The 20,648-nt window shown below is 40.2% G+C and overlaps 1 protein-coding gene across 1 annotated transcript; it reads right to left on the minus strand.

The window, feature by feature from the left end:
• Positions 1-435: 435 nt before the first annotated feature.
• LOC117936222 (B2 bradykinin receptor-like) lies at positions 436-3,153 on the minus strand. Its single transcript, XM_034859089.1, has 2 exons — positions 3,003-3,153; positions 436-1,738 (listed from the first exon to the last, which is right to left on the minus strand). The coding sequence occupies exons 1-2, from the start codon at positions 3,020-3,022 to the stop codon at positions 697-699; spliced, it is 1,062 nt and encodes a 353-aa protein (XP_034714980.1). The 5' UTR covers positions 3,023-3,153; the 3' UTR covers positions 436-696.
• Positions 3,154-20,648: the final 17,495 nt, after the last annotated feature.

The raw sequence follows: 20,648 nt of genomic DNA on the forward strand, positions 1-20,648 counted from the left end.
TTGGGCCAACAAATGATGGTGTGGGGAGAAATGCTAAATGAGACAACTGATGTCCATACAGCCAACAAAAAGGAACATGTTTTTGTGTCACCACTGGAAACTCTCTGACACAATCCTGTTTTTAACTCGCCAGACAATGAGTCAGAAACGCCAAAAAACATTTAGCAAGCAAGACCATCCGTTAAACCCTATGCACATTTTATTTGACCTGTTATGTACAGAGAAAAACAAATATGGGCACTATTTACAATATGACTTATGAGCAATACAAGCAGAATATTTAAAAAACGGTATTTACATAAATTGTTTTACAGCAACCAGGCTGATTTAGATTACACAACCTGTACATTTAAGATAAGGATGTTTGCAGATGTTTGTATCAAGAGACCAGCTGTAGTTTATTGTGTGGGGTGAAACTGTTATAAAACAAATAAATAAAAAAGTCAAACCTTGTATGGCCCTCCACATATCACCACATTCATTAAAGATAATCAAAGCAAGTTTATCTTTTTTAGAAAACGTCAAGTCAAAGATTGATTTGAGAACCGTTACTACACAATTACATCCACTAATAATTGAATTTAGCTTATCATTGAAATCTTCTACATTTGCCAAGAATATTAAATGCCTGTCCACCACAGTCATCTTTCTGCAAAGTCTTTTATTGCGGGGGAACAGTTTTGAAAGCAGTCTTTTTTATACAAAAGTCTTCAGTGTAGAGGACAGGTTTGTTGAACGTGAGGACTCAGAGGTCACAATTTTCCTAATGTTCCACTGCTTGAAGAGTTCAGACACTTTTTTCCGGAAGTTCTTTCCTACCAAGACGTAGAGGATGGGGTTGAGAACACTGTTGAAGAAGGCTAAGTATGTGAAGATCTGATTGCAGATTTCTATGACAGACACAAAGTGACACCCTCCCAGGACTTCAGCCTTTAAGAGCACATCTAATGTGGTGACCACGTGGAATGGCACCCAGCAGATAAGAAATGCTATGAGGACCGCCAACATCAGCGTGGTGGCCTTACTTTCTCTTTTCATAGCACTGAATTTCTCTATTGCCTGATTCTTTAAAGCCTGAATAATCTTGACAGTGCAGAATGAGATAGTCGAAATTGGGACGATGAAGCTAAAAATGACCAACATCCCATCAAAAAGCAGTTCTACAGTTTGTGTTGGGTAGCGCAGAAAGCATGCATGAACACCATACTCAGGAAAATATTTCACTTCCCTGAAGATGAGCACGGGGATGCTCAAGATCAAGCTGAACCCCCAAATCAGCGAACAACCCAGTTTTGCATACTTTGGCCTACGCATTCTGCCATGGGACATTGTATGCACCAGTGCCACATAGCGATCTATGCTAACCAGAACAAGAAAGTAGATGCTACTGTAGGCATTTATCTTAATTCCCAGGTTGACGACTTTGCACAGGAACAGACCGAAAGGCCAATCGAAACCGTTGGATGTGTAAACAGCCCAGAAAGGCAAACAGGACACCAGGACGAGGTCAGCAGCAGCCAGGTTGCTCAAATAGATCTCAGCCACGGTGCAGGCATTCTTGTGGAAGCAGAAAACTATCAGGACAAACACATTAAACACGATTCCCAGCACAGTGATGAGCAGGATGTACACAGGCTGACTGGTGTGGAGCCACTCCCAGTCGTATGGATCAGGACAATCAGTGGCATTGGTGTGGTTTTGGTCTCTATAGAAAGCTGTGGTGTTGAAGTCTGGGACACTGTGAAGAACACAAGACAAAGAGAATTAAATAGTGACATTAAAGTAAGTAAGTGTTGGGGAAATGTTTCTGTATAGGGTCATCACCTGACTTTTTCTTTATGTTTTCTACAGGTGCAGAGATGAACAGTTGTGAGCACTTTTAGTGTACTGCACTAAAATAACATGAGCTACCCTAACAATATAGATGAACCGTGACTTTAATAATTGGGCATCTGCAAACAGATGCTTGTAAACTGGGCTCTTTGAGCACCAACGACACACCCAATCATAAAACAGGACGACCTATTTAAATGTCCATCTCCACACTGTATATCTTAGTGCTATTGGAACTCATTGCTGCATTGCAACATGTGCATGCACAACTAGCAGCTCTGTCTTCACCCATAAATCCAAAAGTATTACAATTATAATGGTGTCTAAGTTACTTGGTATAGTGATCACCATGTTTCCAACAATGATAAACAAAAACTTGGCTCTGGTCACCCAAATTTCTCTGGCGGGCATTTGACTTTGCTCTGTAAATGTGTACAGCATCATCTTTATTGAGAATCTGTTTTGCACTGAACCATTACATCAAAGTCAACCAGGTACGCATTTGAGAATGTTTCTGAACATATAAAATAAAAAAATCTGTTACAATCAATAGAGCTGCAACTGAAGAGCGTAGGTCTTCAGCAAGTGTTTCACAGTGTGTTTGTTTTTATTAATGTAAGTAGAAGACACCAGCTCTGTGGCAGTGGGCAAAAGTAATGCTTGAGTAAAGGCTGCAAAGGACAAATTTTTTTAAATGTATGGTTTGTATGGTTTTTTTTCTTAAGTATATATTATACATTGGGCCAAAATTGTGCTCAGATGTTACACACTGCAATTACTGTCATTTCATTCAATTTTCCATTCCATCAACACATCTATTACTGCTACTTGTTACGTATCAGCAAAGTACAAACAAACCAACATTTTTATACCAAAAGCGATAGAGAGCTACTGCTTACTGTATTGTGAAATTAAACAAGTTGGGTGGGATAGATTTGAGGCCAAAATACATGTCTCTACTGGCAGGGACTATTCTGATTCTTCATGTAATGTATCAAGATATTCTGTTACCCAACACATCTTAATGTATTATAACATGCTTGTAACTTGTCAACAGGCTTGTAATGGTTTTGAAATTCCCAATGTTAAAGAAGAGATAAAAAATCAATGCTGATGTTAAATATTTAAATATTTCACAATAACATAAACCAAATGAAGCCTATACATACCTTGTAGGTTGAAAAGTCATTTCTCCTGAGTACTGTAAATCCAGATATGTAATACCCAGATGCCAGACTACAATCCTTCAGTGACCCTCCCTTACTCTCCTGTGTCTAGTCTCTGACTCCCTCTCTTATAGGAAACTGTAATTAAAACGACTCCAGCTGACTTCAGTCACTATGCTCTCTCTCTCTGTCTCTCTCTCTCTCTCTCTCTCTCTCTCTCTCTCTCTCTCTCTCTCGTTTTTCCCCTGCCCTTTTCTGAGTAAGATCATACACATCATGTCTACATGTTTGTGATCTGGCATAGTCAATGAATATTTGCTTGAAGTTTTATTATTGGATAACGTTTTTTCAGTATGCAGCCACTTGAGCTGGAAGATGAAGTTCCAAAGTGGGTGGGTGTCGTGTGTCTTTGTGTAAATACACTGTAGGTGTAATGATAATCACAATCATATAAGACGTCCCACTACATAATCATCTGGCATCTGAGCATGGCAATGTTATTTCCTCAGCATTAAAGTGGAGATGTTTGCTGGGACTATAAAGCAAGCCACTAAATGTTATAATGCACTGCTCACTGTGCATTAGAGACAAATTAATCCATTTACTGCATTGCATTATGTTTGGAGTAAGATTATTATTACAGTAAATAACTCTTCCAGAGTTGGGCTTGACACCATGGCGCACCATTCACAACCGGCCTCCAAACATGTTCAAGCTAATTAAATGCATGCACACATTCTTGACAGATCTTTGTAATGTGATTTGTTTACAAATTCTACTGTTTTCCTTTTGTTCACTATAATGAAGGATAAAAAAATTCCCCATTTTACAAAATAACAATTAGCAAATAATTTGCAGGAACTGAATTCTGGATTATATTTAACCGTCCCATGATATGACTTCTTCTTTTCACGCCTGAATGGTAAGAGGCACTAAAAAAAAACTCGTATGAAATATACAGCTTTGGCATTGTTGGTCTTTCTTTACAGTCATCATTGCAAGTTCCTTTCAAGGGAAAAACAGGCTTCTACAAGACATTTGAAAACTTGGCTCACCTTCAACCTCACGCCTCCACAACCGAAGAACCTGGACCTAGTTTGGCATGAGGATGAGTATGCTTAGTTTCCTTACTGACTCACCCAAAATCACAAGATTGGACTGATGATAGTGTTGCTGACATATTCTTCTCTTTTGCCTGCTCTTCTCTTGTTGTGGTGTGTCAGTTTTGGGTAGAAAGGTTATTTGTTGCACAGTCCAAAACTGCTACAATTCCCTCTTCTTCAATCTCTTCCTAATCCTCCAAATTGAGATTTAAAATAGAACAATTACACTATCACATTCACGTTCTATAGTGTGTGTGTCTGTGTGTGTGTGTGTGTGTGTGTGTGTGTGTGTGTGTGTGTGTGTGTGAGAGAGATGGACTGGTGGCTTAATTATCAAGCCTGTGATTATCGGCTCTTGTATGAGAACTGACATGTTCATTTTTCTCAGAAACATCATTTGGCGGATTAACATGGCTATTTGAGAGACATTAACAGCGCAATAGGGAGAGTGTGCTTTAAACCAAAGGCCATTTTGAAGTTAGCATTGATTAGAATTGACAAAGGGCTTAAAAGCATTCAATGTTTGGATGATGCGGTTACCGTACAGTAAATGCATGCACTGTAAACCCAGATGTAGTTAAAGTTTTTAGTGGTCACTACTTATTCTTCATGTTTTGTTTAAAACCATAGTCAATCCTAAATCACAGTAGTTGTTTGTAAAAATCTTAGCTTAAGTATGCAGTGCACAGATCATGTTAAGCAGAGATAACTAAGTATCATTTAAACTGTTCAGTGCTGAAGTGGTGCTCATGGGGGAAAAAACATGTTCTGAACGGTTTCTGTCCTATTTAAAGTGTGTTTTCATAGTGTTCTGTTAAACCTTTACCTTTTACTTTTTCATGCCATTGGCAAATGAGTTGCTAGAATGAGTTATAGAAACTATGCACTATAGCTTTTAATGTTGGATGTGGATTTATGTTATCTGGGTTTCAGTTTTGTATGGTTGATTTGTGCACCTTGACTAAGACCCAGTCGGAGACTGGTATGGGCAGTGAGAAAATGTTGACATACACACAGGTTGGAAACTAGTAACTCTTTCCTAAGTGAAACTTTCCGCGCAGTACAATTCATTTGAAAATTACAATGGTCTGTGTGTCCTTTCTGTCTATTTTTGGAACAAATTTATTGGCCTTAAAGTTATATTGTCATAAAGGAAAAACCATGTCTATATGAACAAATTATTTCTTTAGTAGTGATAAGTAGCCTAATAAACACATTTGTTATGTTTCTTTGCATGTTAAAAGCTACATTGTGTAGTTTCTGTCTCCCCCGTGAGGAATTCTAATTAACGATGACAAAACTGTTGGCTAGTGGTGGAATGGTACACAGAAGTCATGGTTCAGACACCCCGTTTCGGTTTGGTACAATGGAAGGAAAAACAAAACAAAAATGCAAAAGGAAATTTTTTTATTGTGCACGTCTCCGATTGTACCCCCCAGTGGCAAACAGTCTCTCACCCTGAGGTAGCTGCAACATCCGGAAGTATGTAAAGTAAGATGTAAACAGTAAACAATAAGTACAACACGTCTTCTCCAGACTCCATCTGTAACTTGTAAACAAAAGAAGACAACTATAAAACTGAAGATACAGCATCTCTTATTTAGAAAAAGAAACGCATATCTGACAGTAGTTCTGTATTACATTTATTAATTTGCACGCAAGTTTTATTTATTTTTTATACTGTGTATTCCCCCATGTAATTTCTTGTACCGAGCCGAGATGCCCGTACCATTTCAGTTCAACATGAATGCATGTACTGTTCCACCCCAACAACACATGATACAAGCCTTCCGTGATCACGCACCACCCCAACCCCTCCTCAAACTATTCTCACCACCAGCTGGTTTAAAATGAACGCTTGAGCTGTGGCTGTAGGCGTCAGATACAATGCAAAAAGCACCCTTCAGAGTGTGTATGGAATGCACTAGGCAGAGCGCGTAGGGAGGTTGGTTGGGGTGGTGTAGGTCCAACAGCACAGAGACTGGGGTTTGCGTCTGGTGTGTCACAAAAAAATACCTTTTATAAGCCTACCCAAGATCTTTTCCTTAACCTAACTGCGACAAACAATATAGGACTTTCACCCCGGAGACCGGGGTTTGTGTCCACCATGTCACATTCCAAACCCAACTGTTGCTTTCTTCCGTTCTTATACCCAACTGTCCCATTCTTGTCACGCATGTCACAATAACGTTCCTTTCCTGCAATCTTTTAGCGTAAATCACAATGCCAAAGGCACCTGACCAAGCGTCCGTATTTTGAGCGATTGGAGTGAGAATGTGTTTTCCTCTCCCACGCAGTTGCTAGTAGCATGGAGGATTAAAAACATAATGGACTCTTCAGATGAGGTAATTCTCTTCACTTGACTTTCTGCGCGCGAAAGACACCAGATGACACCAATTTCTGAACATAGACACACTGACAACTACAGAAAGTTTTATGGAGCTGGGCCCAATGAAAAGCCCGACGCAAGTCTCTTTGCTATTTTAAGACCAAAGCAGTTGTTAATTTCTTACCTGCACCCATGTTGTTTAAATGGCAAATGCACCCGTGCCCATATTTGCGCCAATAGGTGTGCTGGTCTAACAGTGAGGTGTTTTCAGGTGGATTGTTGGAATACTGCTATCTTGCGGCAGCAGAAAGGGATTGTGCCATTGACCAGCAAAAACCTGGTCTAAAGTCAATAACGCAGCATTTCATTGTTATTTTAACAGAAATTTTTTTAAAATGCACCTAGGCTTGTGCACAGCGCGCACACACTCTGCTTGTTACACACAGCACACAAACATGCAAAAGATTAAGAAATAAAAATAGTACGGTGCAAATCCGCCATCATAATAGCAATGCGGCAAGGTACAAACACGCCTGGCTTTTAAAGGGAATTGGAGACTAAACTCTGATTGGTTTATTGCATGTTACGCCCAAAACACACCTAAGTATAAACCTTATGAAACACACGCCCGGCGCACGGACTCTTTTTTTCCTCTGTCAAACTAGCAAAAGTTGATTTGGACACGCCCTAAATGCACCTGCTCCATGCTCTTCAAGCCGTGCGCTTAGATTGTTAAAATATGGCCTTAAAGCTTTAACTTAACTTGCTTATTTTAGACAACATGAATCTTGTTGTCTAAATGTTCACTCATGATTTTTAGTAATGATTACTTATGTAAACCTGATTTGTTTACTGGTTGAACTTACTGCTCTGTGTTAATACCACTTCAGCTGTTAAGTTTCACCTTGTGTAAAAACTTAGACTGTTTGACGCGATGGGTTTCCACGTGAATGTCTGGTAAAGTCAACTAATTTGGGATTACAGTGTGACTAGGAATGTGATATTTGTTGAAATGATGTTGCAATGATGAATTTCAGTTTTTCCACTTCCTGTTGCTCCCAAATATACACAGACATTGAAGCAAACATCCTAATTTTGTTGGTTATGTAACGTATAACTCTTATTGCACACGAAGCATTGAGGCTCATAATCTGAGTGATACCCAGAAGTTACAGGAAGGAGCCCTGTTGCCAGGCTGAAGCAGTTGGAAACCAGTTGTAGATTTACAGTTGGTTCTGGCGCCAATCTTTTTTTATCCACCATCAGTTTCCCCTGACAATCTAATACCAGCTAAGTCATGAGACTTCCCGGTGTTGCAGTGGAGGTATTGTTTCCTGGTTCATTTCTTTTTTTTCTTTAAATGGCGAGAATCAAAATCAGATGTCTCATGTGATGGATGTTTGTACAGGCTTGTACATGATTCATTGTTCTGTGAACTACTGAGTGTATTGTATTAATTGTCCACCAATGACACTTTCCAAGACATTTCCTTGGACCCAAATGCATAGCCAGGGAAACAATATCTTAACAATAAAACAAAAGAAGTTATGTAACAACTTTCTCAAAAACAATGAAGGTTCTCAATTGGATAGGATTGATTTCATAATATTTAAATATCAACATTGATATCAATATATTTCAGTTGCTCCAACAAATTCAACTCCTTAAAAGATTTTCACTTCAGACTGGACACTTGCTTTCCCTGGTTTTTCCACATAATATAAATAAATATTTGACCCTTAGGCAACATCCTCCCAGACCTGCATGCCTCTCATGTCCCTTTGTTTGCCAATAAGCTCTGGTATGTTGGTCGTTTTTCATCTGAATTTTTTTCTGAAAAGATTTATTCTGTCTCTGCGTTGTATTCATGTAGGTGGTGGTCGATATATTTTGTAAAGACTCGTCTAAACAGGAACAGAACAAATAGCTGTAATTAGTAAATCTATTACTATTAGTGTTGCTATTGGGACGTGGATAAATGTTTGATCTGGGCTCCTCCATTGCCTTTTGAGGAACAAATGGTCCAAAATCTATTCCCCTTCTCTTTATACACCCCCGATCAGTGAAATACTTCACACCAAATGAATATTTAAAGGTGTATTCATGGAATTATACATAATCAAATATTGAGTTTTTTCATTTAATTTTAAATGTTACTTCATCTGATGTGAATTTATAATGAGATGTGGCTATTTAAAAATTGCCTGTAGTTATGTGTGGGAGCCCAACTTGCTCTGACTGAAATCATTAGTGCAGTTAAAACTACTTTTGGCTCTGTTCTAACAGGCTGTGTATACAACAGTTAAATTAGGCAAATGATGAAAACAATTATTCAACTATTTAAACTATTCCTACAAACAACTTATCCAAATCATTATATTGGCACTTACTTGGTAGAATTATTGCATATCTGGTAATTATTACAGTCATTAATCCAATTGCACAAACAGTTCCAAAGAAATTTCCTTAAAACAGATTTTATTTTTTGTGTTGTTTTTACAGGATACACTTCACTGCTGCTTCCCAGAAATAATTCCTTTCTTTTGGCATTTTGTCAACAGTCTTATCATCAGTTCAGAAACACTCTAAAAATAATGTATCAGGAGGATAGAAGTCAGGCGCAGACGGAAGTTGGAGCAGAAAAATCTATTTATTAGGCAGTGAGAGTGAGCTGGCCGTGGAGGGGGCTGGTCCGAAGCTGGCTGGAGCTGGCGGGGGAGCCAATGATGGCAGAGCGGGCAGTCGAGGTGCTGGGTGGGGAGAATACCGAGTCGGCAAAGAAGGCGCTGGGTCCGAGGGAAGGCTGAGCTGGCAGAAGGTTATGAAGGTGAGTGTGTTATATCTTGGACACACAACAAGAAAGAGACTGGAAATAACTACTAAAAGCTGGTGGGCTTGCAAACTGGTGGTAAGCAACAATCCAGCAGGGAGAGGAAAGTCAAGCTGGCCTTGAAAGGAAGATGATGAGCAGATGAGTTGCAGGTGCACTAATTAGGGATTGGTACCAGGTGTGGGAAGAGAGCAGCCGGAGGGAGCGTGTCCACACACTGTGGAGGATGAAAGTGACAAACAGAAAACCAAAACACACCAACCACACTGCAGACATAACAAAATGAAGATATAAAACAAAACACATTCATACGCACACCAGACTGTCGCCAGGGCATGACACACTGTCAACGACAGCATTCATGTAAGGAGTCTTTGGTTAAGAGAGGAGAGGCTTACCCCCTTGTAAAAACCACCCTTGCAACTTTCGGCCGACGAGTCGCCAGACTCAGCATCAGGACGTGTCACGTGATCAGGTCTCGCGATGTAATAAATTGCTTCATGGCACTGCACACATACGCACATTCAGGAACCGTCTAACAAGGGAGCGATGGAGTTTTTTTCCAAGTTTTTCACACTATTGTTATGGCTGAGCCGGCAAAAAAACAATAACTTTGGAAAGCACTGTCGTGGGGAACAGAGGAAAAGGAAACTGCAGATTGATGGAGCGGGGAGTAAGACACAAGTAAACATCAGAGCTGCAAATGATCTATTCCGAAGCTGTAGGGGGAGCTATATAAAGAAACCTGCAAGCAAAAAGCTAAGAAAAGGCCCAAACTGCATAACGCCTCTTTTACAGCCTTGTAATGTTAGTGTGTGATTTGAACCTCCTGCCCAATCACTCATAAGTTTATAGAGACACACTCTTTGAATCCTTTAAATTACAATATATTGAATATCACATAGAAAAATGTAATTTATCATAGCAAAGTAAAAGGCCCTTGAGTAATCATGACAACATAGTACAACTCTGTCTGCTGCTGTTAGTCATGTCTCAGTGGTGTGTAATGAGGTACATAACAAATGTCTGGCTGAGGGGGCGGCACAGCTCATGCTACTCTTCGAAAATACTCAGTTCATTTCCTGTCTCCTTCCTGTCTCCTTCTGCCTGTCTGCTTAATGTTTTTTTTCCTGGCTTTGTGAACTCTATTACTCTGTGCTGATTCCGCCCCCTTTCCTTCTTCCATAACTGCTCACAGATTTAAGACAGCAGGGCACAGGTCCTCTTGTGTAGTTTGTATAATTGTTTTCACAGCTGTCCCGTACAATCAGGGGCTTTGAAAGGAAAGTGAATGACACCTCAGGGATGGAATCATACAAATCCCAGGGTCTGATGCTGGGAGTGGCCCCAGGCCTTGGCGCTTGTCTGAAAACCACTAATGCAACTTTGATGAGGAATGCATGATACCACTAATGCAGCCAGCCGATGAACAATAAAGCCATTACTCCAAAAGTTAAAGTAAAACTCAACCCCTGCTTTGAATGCTGTTCGCCTGAGTACTCAAATGTTCCTGGCAGAAAATACACAGACCACCCAATGTTGATGTTTTTACTGTAAGAGAGACAGACTGTAAATTGTCTCTGGCTCAGAAAACTTTTGGAAAGTGATACTGCCTTTTTTGTCGTACTCCTCTTGCTTTCAAATAAAGGCAATGCAAAATGGACAAATGTTTACCACTAACAAACCAGCCATCACGAGCCATTATGCAATCGATAGAGCAAACTACCGGTGGGCTGCCACAACCCAAACATCAAAAACTGTCTCAGTTTTAGTTTTGTTTTTGTTCTGTGATTTGAACATCAGAACATAGAAGAAATATTTTTAGCTACGCTCAAAAATCTGTCGTTTATGGTGAAATAAACTTGTTTATGTGCAATGAGCAAGCTGAGAGCTCCCATCTCTACCCGTGGGTGTTTAAAGTTTATAGAAGAACTGAAAAGAGGTAAACAATGTGGGAGGAAGCCACTTTAATTAGGAATAAATAATTGATTATACAGGCACTGGTATAGTGGGGAATTGTGGTTAGACTCCAAATGATTTTAATAGACTACGTCACTTCTAAGTCCACTTTGTCAACATCTGCAAATGTTTTTGAGAAATAAGGGAATTTTCAAGTGTACTTAGGCCTGGCAAACTTGGTTCCTTTTAAGGATTCGTTTTTTTATTTGAATCATTCACTAAACTGATCTGGGTTGTGCGAGTCACCTGAGTCAGCAGTATATATAGGCGAGCTTTCGTTGTTTTGGACTTTCTTCTAGCCCTAATTGCATTTGAATAAACCACATTTATACACCAAACCTACAGTATGCCTAGCTAGGCTACGTTCAGAACATTGTATGTTATTTCAGAAGTGAATATACGGCTTTTGTTGAGGATTTGCTTTAATCTGACTCGATTTAAGTTCACTTGCTCGCCTGCTACAGATCCACTCATGACAACGTAGCCGGCTGATTTGACACACACACACACACACACACACACACACACACACACACACACACACACACACACACACACACACACACACACACACACACAAACAAGAGCTCCCAGGTCGTCGGGGGCTCACAAGTCATCAAAGACTCGAGTCCATGGTTTGCAAGGCGAGCCGAGCTTGCAAGGTTTGGACTATCTGCTCAACCTAATTGCATTTTAACATTAAACATTTACACACAAATATTTTTTACACTGTATTATTGCTATTTTAAATTAAGAAAAGACCTACTGTGATAAACCACTACCCTTAAGTCACATGTGGTAGGAATTGCCAAAAACCCTGGCTCACTCACCAATGTTTGAGAGTGAGCTACAGATGACAAAGTTCAGCATCTAGCAATCTCTGCTCTGCTCTCATAGAAGACTTGTCACACATTCATCACAACACAGAGAAATAGACCCATTGGTTTCCAATGTTAATCTTGATCCTTTTCCTCCCCATTCTCTTGTAATTGTGCACTTCTCAATCATCCTGTCAAATTCTGTCAGCCATTGCATCAATCTAGCTGTCTCTTTTCTTGTCTTGCTCTCTGTTCAATGGTACCCCATTAGCTCCAGGAGTGGTTTTTCACTTTAATTTTGGCCAGCAACCAAATAAGTGAGACTCCACTGTGTCTGCCAAAGGGCGCGTCAGGCAGCCGGAGTGATACATGTCAGTCTCCATGGTGAAAGGCTGCATGTTCTGCATGCTGATATCCAATCGTATTCAGTGCAGTGACAGAGCTGTGGCAATGGTCCACTGAGGGATTGGTGTTTATCCCAGGACTCTTCTGATACTTCGTAAGACTTACATTTATTGTTACATCTGCTTATAGATCAAAAATCTGCTTATAGATCTAGATACTATTGGATGAATTGGCTTTGTCATGGTTTTGTCAAGTTTCTTTTTCTTGTAGTGTGTTTCATGTTTCCGGTTTTGTTTTAAAAATCAACTGTTTGGTTACATCCTTGGTCACTTGTCTTCCGGCCTTTTTTTGCTTTCCTGCCCGTATGATTATCATCTCTGCCCCTAATTTGATTCACCTGTTTGCTTTCAGCTTTCCCTCATCCCAGCACTTAAATACTCACCATTCACACTTCACCTCTGCCAGATTGTATTTGTCTCTATGTCACTCTTTCCAGTGTTTTCTTTCTTGTTTGCATCCCCGGTGTTTTTGGACTGTAGCCTGTTTATGTTTCTTGCCTGCTCCTTTTGTACTTTTTCCTACCTGATTGTTGTTGGACTTTTCCTGCTCCTGCTGTACTGTCACCTGCATTGTTCTTTGGACAATAAAAGTACTTACCTTTTATAACCTGTCTGAGTCGTGCATTCGGGTCCACCACTGTACCGTGATGGGTATGGGATTTTGTAGAGACAATCAGGATCCCTTAAGAATGAATCCTGACTTAAATGGGCTTTACTCAAAATACTGAATGAAAACACTGGGTTTTATTAAATTCAATTCAATTTTATTTATAGTATCAATTCATAACAAGAGTTATCTCAAGACACTTTACAGATAGACCACACTCCAGAATTTACAAGGACCCAACAGTTCTAGTAGTCTCCTCCAGAGCAAGCAACAGTGTGACTCACAGTGGGAATGACTCCCCAGAGTAACGAGCATTTCTGGGACATTGATGCACATAAATGAAAAGATAGAAAGATGGAGGAGAGAGGAGCTCAGTGTATCAAAAGAAGTCCCCAGCTGTCTAAAACTATTACAGCAAAACCAAGAGAGACAGGGTAAAGAGAGGAGCCTGGTCAGGCTAGAACTCTCCCCAACCGGATCGGGCTGTATGCCAAGTCTCCCTTTAGTTTTATTACATTCTTGATTATATGATAAATAAATCTGACAACTATGACGAGAAGCAGGTTGCCGGGTTAGGCGGATGCTGCGACTCCTCACTCCCTTACAATATTCAATTATATACCCTAACTATAAGCTTTATCAAAGCATAACCAAGAGAAACAGGGTAAAGAGAGGAGCCTGGTCAGGCTAGAACTCTCCCCAACCGGATTGGGCTGTATGCCAAGTCTCCCTTTAGTTTAGTTATTCCCTCCACACAGCTTTTACAGACTGTTTTGTTAGGGCTGTGTATGTTCCTGTTTTATTTTGGTAGTCTGTTTTTCTGTCTTGTCTTGTTTTACTTCCTTTCTTTTGGTTCTCTTGCCTTTGTGATTGTCTGATGTCTTTCACCTGTTCCCAGGCCTAGTGTTACCTTTCTCTTGTTCCTTGTTAATGCCTGCATTTAGACCTTGTGTTTTCTTTCTCAGTCATTGTATTGCTAAGGGTTTGTGGAGTATACCCCATTGTTTCTGTGTACCAGTTTTTGGTATCCTGTTCTTTTGCTTTCTGGAGGAAATTTGCCTGCTGTGTTCAGGACTAATTTTGTTTGGTATGGACTTGCATGTATTTAAATCCTCAAGCTCAACACTACCTGCCCGTCTCTGCATTTGGGACTGCATTCTCTCAACCTTGTGACACCATTCACAAACATGTAACATACCTACGTATTTTGTTTAATTCTTTTTTGTACGGCCACAGCCACAAATTCACCTGAGGTAGGTCTGTGTGACCAAATGTTGCAAAATAAAGTATTTGCGTGCGTAATAAATATTGTGTGGGACTTCTTAAACAATTGGACACGTGCACAAACAGGCACATGCAGGTTGAATTAAACGCACACAGAGGGAGTGGGACTTCATTGTCTGCTCAAGACGCCATTACTCCACCATATCTTTAAATAGTAGCCTAAATATTTGTCCTCTGCTATATTAATGTACACCCCATTAAAGTGATCCACTGACTTTTTTTTCTCTGCCACCATTTGCTTTGGGAATTCTGTTATTTCATTTAGTGCCACTAGCAGGCCAAATGTTTTCACTTAGATTGATTGACATAAGTTTGGACAGACATTTATGATTGACATTATATTCCCCTGATGAAAATTTGTAATAACTTTGATACCACAATTTTTGCTCATTTTTAATCTTCTATGTTATACTCTCTCTTGTCTAACTGAACTGTTTTTTGCAGATGCTACACAAATAAACTTTCCTTACCTTAACTTTTCATCTGCGGCAACCATTATGTCAAAACATAATTCTGTCCTCCAGCAAAACTAATGACATTCCCATCAGCATTAGCTGTACTTTGTTTTTAGTGCTAGTTAGCAAATGTTTGCATGCTAACACAATAAACTAAAGTTTAGACACGCCTGGCAACATCATTGTTCTACATTCTGGCTCTACAACTTTCTTGATAAAAATGAGGGTTATGTAAAAAAGTAAGAACGGTATTATGTAATATGGCACAGGTGGGCAGGGCTGTAACCATCTTGTTCAAAGGGCAGCTTCCTCAAATTGGCTTCTCTTTCTAAGGATGTTTTCTATATGACATGACAGGCAGAGAGGGATACTTTGTCTCTCTTCCTGCCTTATAAAGGAGTGTGAAGCGTAGAGAGAGAGAGAGAGACCCATCGATACTAAATCAAAAGAAAGAATAAGGCTCTTGCCTTTCGGATGACAAGTGATGCTGAGCTCCCATCATGAAGTAACGATAATGAAGCAATTTAACCGAGGCTGTTGCAGCTTTACGGGGGGGGTGACGCCCCTGGAATTGCATAATAGACTCTCTGTTCCCTGTCACACTAGCAACGCTATTTCCCATCCTATGGGAGTGGAGGGAGAAAACAAAATGTAATGCAAAGGTGGATTAAATGGGATTTATTTTGCATTTCACCTGCATTTTCTATCCCAACAAATGCTAACTACACTTAATGAAAATATTTCAATTATGACTCTGTTTTGGAAGGAAATTAACTAAATTTAATCTTTTTGACCAGACAACATCATCAGTTAACTGATCTGTATCTATTTCGGCAGGATGCTCACAGGGCTAACGATCTTGTTCAATCGTTTTGAATTAGTCAGAGCTGCAGTTGGTGCTCTGTGAGCTCCACGTCAGAGGTTATAATCTGGATTGACAGGCATCTGTAATGAGCAGCATTATCATTAGAGGGCAATTTTTGTGTCTGAGAAAGAGGGTGGAAAGAAGAAGCCCAAGACAGAAACTAAAAAGAAAATCAGTGTCCAGAAATGGCTGCAACAAGCCAAAGATGCTTTCCAAATCTATTACAGCCTGCTGTTGCCATAGCAGCCCACCTAAAATCCTTTTCTCACCAACCTTTTCTCTCTTTTTTATGTTACCAAAAGAGGCACACAATGCTGTAAAAAGCATTCTGTGATGACAGCTGTCACTCTACAATCGTCGTCATCGGACCAGTGATAAAACTGGAGGTAGGCTGTTGATCTAAATGGAAAAGCAGTCGTTCTTATTCTTGGAAAGTGACCTTAATCTGGAAGCCTTGTGATCAAAATCTCATTATTTATTCACATAACCTAATCCTATGAGTCAGAAAACCAAATCACTTTTCACGTAACTCCATTATCTCCCCTCTATTGTGGTCTGCTGCACGAGCTCTTTCACCTGGGGACAGCCATTAAACTTCTGACCTCAAGTCTCTGCTGCACATCCTAATGCAACTTTCCAGACACAGTTTTTAGTACACGACTTAGTAGAGTTCCAGGCAAAGTGACCACAAACCCTTCTAGCCAGCATTAGCTTTAGCTAGCTAGCGGCTACCTACCGTTGACGTTAGTGTTAGTGTTAGCTAGTACTAGCGATTTCTAGTCGCCGACACAGATTTGGGCTTCATTTAATAAATACAACCTGTAGTATCACAGAGTCATGTGTATTGTTTTGATTAAAATGTGTGGAATTACTTTACTTTGCCTTTTTATGTCTATTTATTTCCTTTTATCACTGTTTATCACCAGCATCTGTACAGAATAAACAGGGGTCAACATTGTTGTTTATACGTGTGTGACGTCAAACCTGTAACTAGGAGTACAACATTCGTGAGTAGTAAGTTATGGGTTTGACTGCTGTTCCAGGGCACTTCCAGGGGTAGAAGGTTGTAAAAACACAAGGTACGGTTTGCCTGGAACGCAGCATGGCGCAATGCCCTAACTGCTGGTAACATCGTTATAGAGAAACAGTTCTGTGTTTGATGCATCTGGTGACGTGAAAAAGTTCTCAATGTCACAATTTTCAAGATACTGAACCCAAAAGCAGACCAGGACAAGGTAAGTGGAAAAGAGTTTGTATTTATTTAGTTATTTAAACGTGGAAACAGGGGATGGGGCAGAGGATGGAAGTGAGTTGGCTGGAGGTGAAGAGCAGGTCCGATATTGTTGAGGAAGCAGACGGCCAGGCAAAGGTGGAGAGAATTTCCCGGGTGAACAGCAGACAAAGGAACAGGAGGCAGATTAGCAAAAGGCAAAAACAACTGGACGGCAGCGCTAACTTTCAAACGATTTGAGCTGATATAAAGGCACAACATACTGGTTTGGCTAACGATCTGGCAGGGAATTGATGTCAGGTCACAGCTTTAATGGTGTGGAGGTGATGCTTCGGACCGGGTGTGCAGATTGCAGATTGCTTATGAGGGACAGGTGTGGGTAGTTGCAGAATCTCCAGCCTTGCCTTGTTGCCAGAAAACCAAACAGGGTGCGTTCAGGGAACTCATGCAGAAAACAGACTCAAGGGGCGGGGATCATCACACTCAAATCATCTTGGGCCAACTTTTTGAGAGTTTGGTCCAGTTTGTAAACTTCTGGGACAGCACCGTAGGTAGCTCTTGCAGATGCTTTAGCACAGTTTGTTAGAAAGTATGATATGGTTTGTAGCAATCCAAAATTCAGAGTAGGTGCAACTTCACCTACTACCAAGGTCCATGGAGAAGGGCAACAGTCTTTACAGGTCAGAACTCAACAACTTAATGGGTCATAGCATCTATTTGATTTTCTGCAGAGATACTTTTCAAAATTGGAAACACTTTAAATGCTAAACAGTGGGGTTAAAGTAGACTATATAGACATTTAGAAATGGGTTAGATCATACTATAATATAGTTGTTAACACATACAGTACATGGTAAGTGTACATACAGTATATATATTAGTATATTGTTATATACAGTATTTGTTGACAATTGAAATTTTCTATGAAGACTTGTTAGTAATAATACAACTGTGTATCCAAATTTAACCATAGGTCTAATCTAGGCATGGAACTGCTATACAATATACAGTATGGTCTTGTTTTTGGAATTTTAAATCAATGATGATTAGGTGTGAGTGCCCCAAATTAGATGACAGTTGTGTGATATTGTGATCATTGAGAAAATATTGTGAAACAAGAACTAACAAGAACAAAAAGAATCATACTGTTTTTTTTGTATTTTTCTGTATTCTGTATGATTCTGTCTTCATTGATGGATAAGTGTGTGCTGAAGCTCCTGATGATACTGAAGCGCTTCATTATGACTCACTCCCACACACACACACACGCACAGACACTTTCTCCTACCTCTCCTTATGCTGTTGCAATGCTTTGTCACAGATAATAATTTACTGTAATTAGCATATTTAGGTGGCACATTCCTGTATATAGATGGTAACGTATGGCCTTTGTTAAGCATGGACCCATACTGTACATTCTCATGTGTCTCTGAAGTGACAGTCATGACAAGATGTGTCTAAGCGGCTTGGCATATCTTAGCATAGCCAGCACCTCATCACCAAGATGTCACTCTCGACTGGACAGACATTGGGCTGAAGTGTTACATCCCGTGAGACTCGAGGGCAACCTCTGCTTATATTCTCCTCTCCTCCTATCTGCTCTCTCCTCATACTTTCAGACCAATTGATCACATCCTTGCTTTAAATTAAATCACCATTCGCTATTATTTACAGGAAAAGCCAGCCTGATCAAGTCTTGAAGAAACAACATCAAGCCACAGTGGATTTCTCTCAATCCATCACCTGAAAGTTTAATAACTACTATACGTTAGCATAGATTTGCTGAGACAAGGTCAATGGTTATCCATTTCATCTTGCTATTTCTGAGATGTTTTTAAGACTCCCTTGCCTCTAGGAGTTAGCAGCTTTTCTTGTTGCTTGATTTGATAAAAAGTGTGGCACAACAAGCCGTGGAAGCAATTGGAAGGTTGTTCAAAGGTCATGGGCAACCAACTTTACATCCAGCTCTATCTCCTCTACTGAGGGGGATCAGATAGGCCCATGACGAATTTGAAAGAGGCTGATCCACATGTTATAAAACCAAGCTGCCTTTTCAATGTCTGAAGGGCTGATTCAGTCTGTGGGGCTGCGTAAAGGCTGAGCAGTGCACTTTCATGGAATTATGAAAGTGATCTCGAAATGTGTTTGGCATCAGTTCTCCCGCAGGGTGGCAGGGATTTGCAACCACACTAACTTCTGGGAGTATGCCATTCTGGATTTCATTGTTACAATCATTAAGCCACCTGTGATTCTGTTGATCAAAGTAAAAATGATTTTAAAAAGTAATTTTGGCTAGCCGTGGATCTCAAAATGAAAAATATATTGACTGTACCCATAAAAAGTAAAGAAAGCCATTTACATTATTTTCAAATATTGAGGATTTTAGTCGCGATGGTACTAGCAGCATGAATCTTGGCATGCCGGCCTGTTGGTTGTTTGCTCAACCACTTTTGTCCAGACCAAACTTCTGGGTGTTTGCTTTAACATTTCTCATCCTCTTCCCCCAGCAGTTTGACATTTTCTAGCTTGTTCTCAATGGCAAAACACTGCAACAACACACACTAGTTCACTAAAATCTACAAAAGTACTTCCACGTCCCTGTTTTGCAGGTATTCCATAAGTGCGCCCTTGTTTAGAAGAAGTCTCCCAGCTAACCCTGCCTTGTACTGACCAAAGTTGGAGAAACGGGGATCTGGCTGATGTGATCATGTGTGACTCCCAACAGAGATAATATAGAAGTGAGATGTCTCACTCTGTAGCTAAAATAGAGCAGTTTGTAAACCTATTCTGGTACAATTATGAACCTGAAGATGAGTATAATATGGGCGCTTAAAGGAGGCAATCTTGCATTAATGTTGTGTTTTCTTCTAAGTCCTAACTTCCTGCACAGTCTGTTGGTTTACCAAAACAAGTATGAAGACAGAAAGAGATGGAGGTGCGCTGGAGTCCAACGATAAGTGCATCCAGGTGGTTTCTAAACAACCTGCACCTGTGTCAAAATGACAGATGGCACCATCTAAGCTTAGCATCAATCTCACCCGATGGCTCAGCAGCAGATGGTGCTGTCTGTCAGTGGGTTGGCTTCATCAGGAACAATGGCAGGTGATTCAGGCGCGGAAAATATGGAGCTAAAACACCTTCACGCATGATCAAGCACAGTCAAAAGAATGCACTTAGCCAACAACGTTTTCAGTGAATCATTCACTTAAGGTCCAGATGAACTGTTTCTGTGCCTCTTTTGTCAAAGAAAACCAAAATGCATCAATCCAGACAGCAGCATATTTCTTTACAAAAGGAGCATTGTGAATGTGTCACAAATCTCACCAACAATGAATTATGCTCTCATTCTTTTCATTTCACTAATTCCCCTGTGGGTTCAGATTCCTCCTCTCTTTCTGGCCACACCTTCACCTCATCCCCGTCACCTCCTCACCTCCCATTTGTCCATTTCCTCTCCTGCAACTCAATCCCTCATTGGCCTCTCATTATGTACAGTCCTGTTTCACTAGTCAAATGCCTGGTGCACTCGGTTCCAAAAGTTTTTCAATAATGTACCCCCTTTGAAATACCTTTTGAGCCAAGAACCCCCTGAACAGCGTAAAACATTTTTGGAAGATACTCAAAAAATATACTCAAATGCTTAGATTCCATCAATAAATTAATTTGTAAGAATTATATATTATGAAGAAGTGTTGTGGTTTGGGGTTTTTGTTGGGTTTGTTTTCCCGTTTCTGCCTCCTTGTGAATGTCTCAGTGTTTTCCCA

This window comes from Etheostoma cragini, chromosome 20 (genome assembly GCF_013103735.1).
Source record: "Etheostoma cragini isolate CJK2018 chromosome 20, CSU_Ecrag_1.0, whole genome shotgun sequence".
NCBI classification, from domain to species: domain Eukaryota; kingdom Metazoa; phylum Chordata; class Actinopteri; order Perciformes; family Percidae; genus Etheostoma; species Etheostoma cragini.

Coding starts and splice junctions, on each gene's coding strand:
- LOC117936222 (XM_034859089.1), bottom strand. CDS start 3,022: ATGACTTTTCAACCTACAAG. Junction 1,739..3,002: donor ATGACTTTTCAACCTACAAG/GTATGTATAGGC, acceptor TGTTCTTCACAG/TGTCCCAGACTTCAACACCA.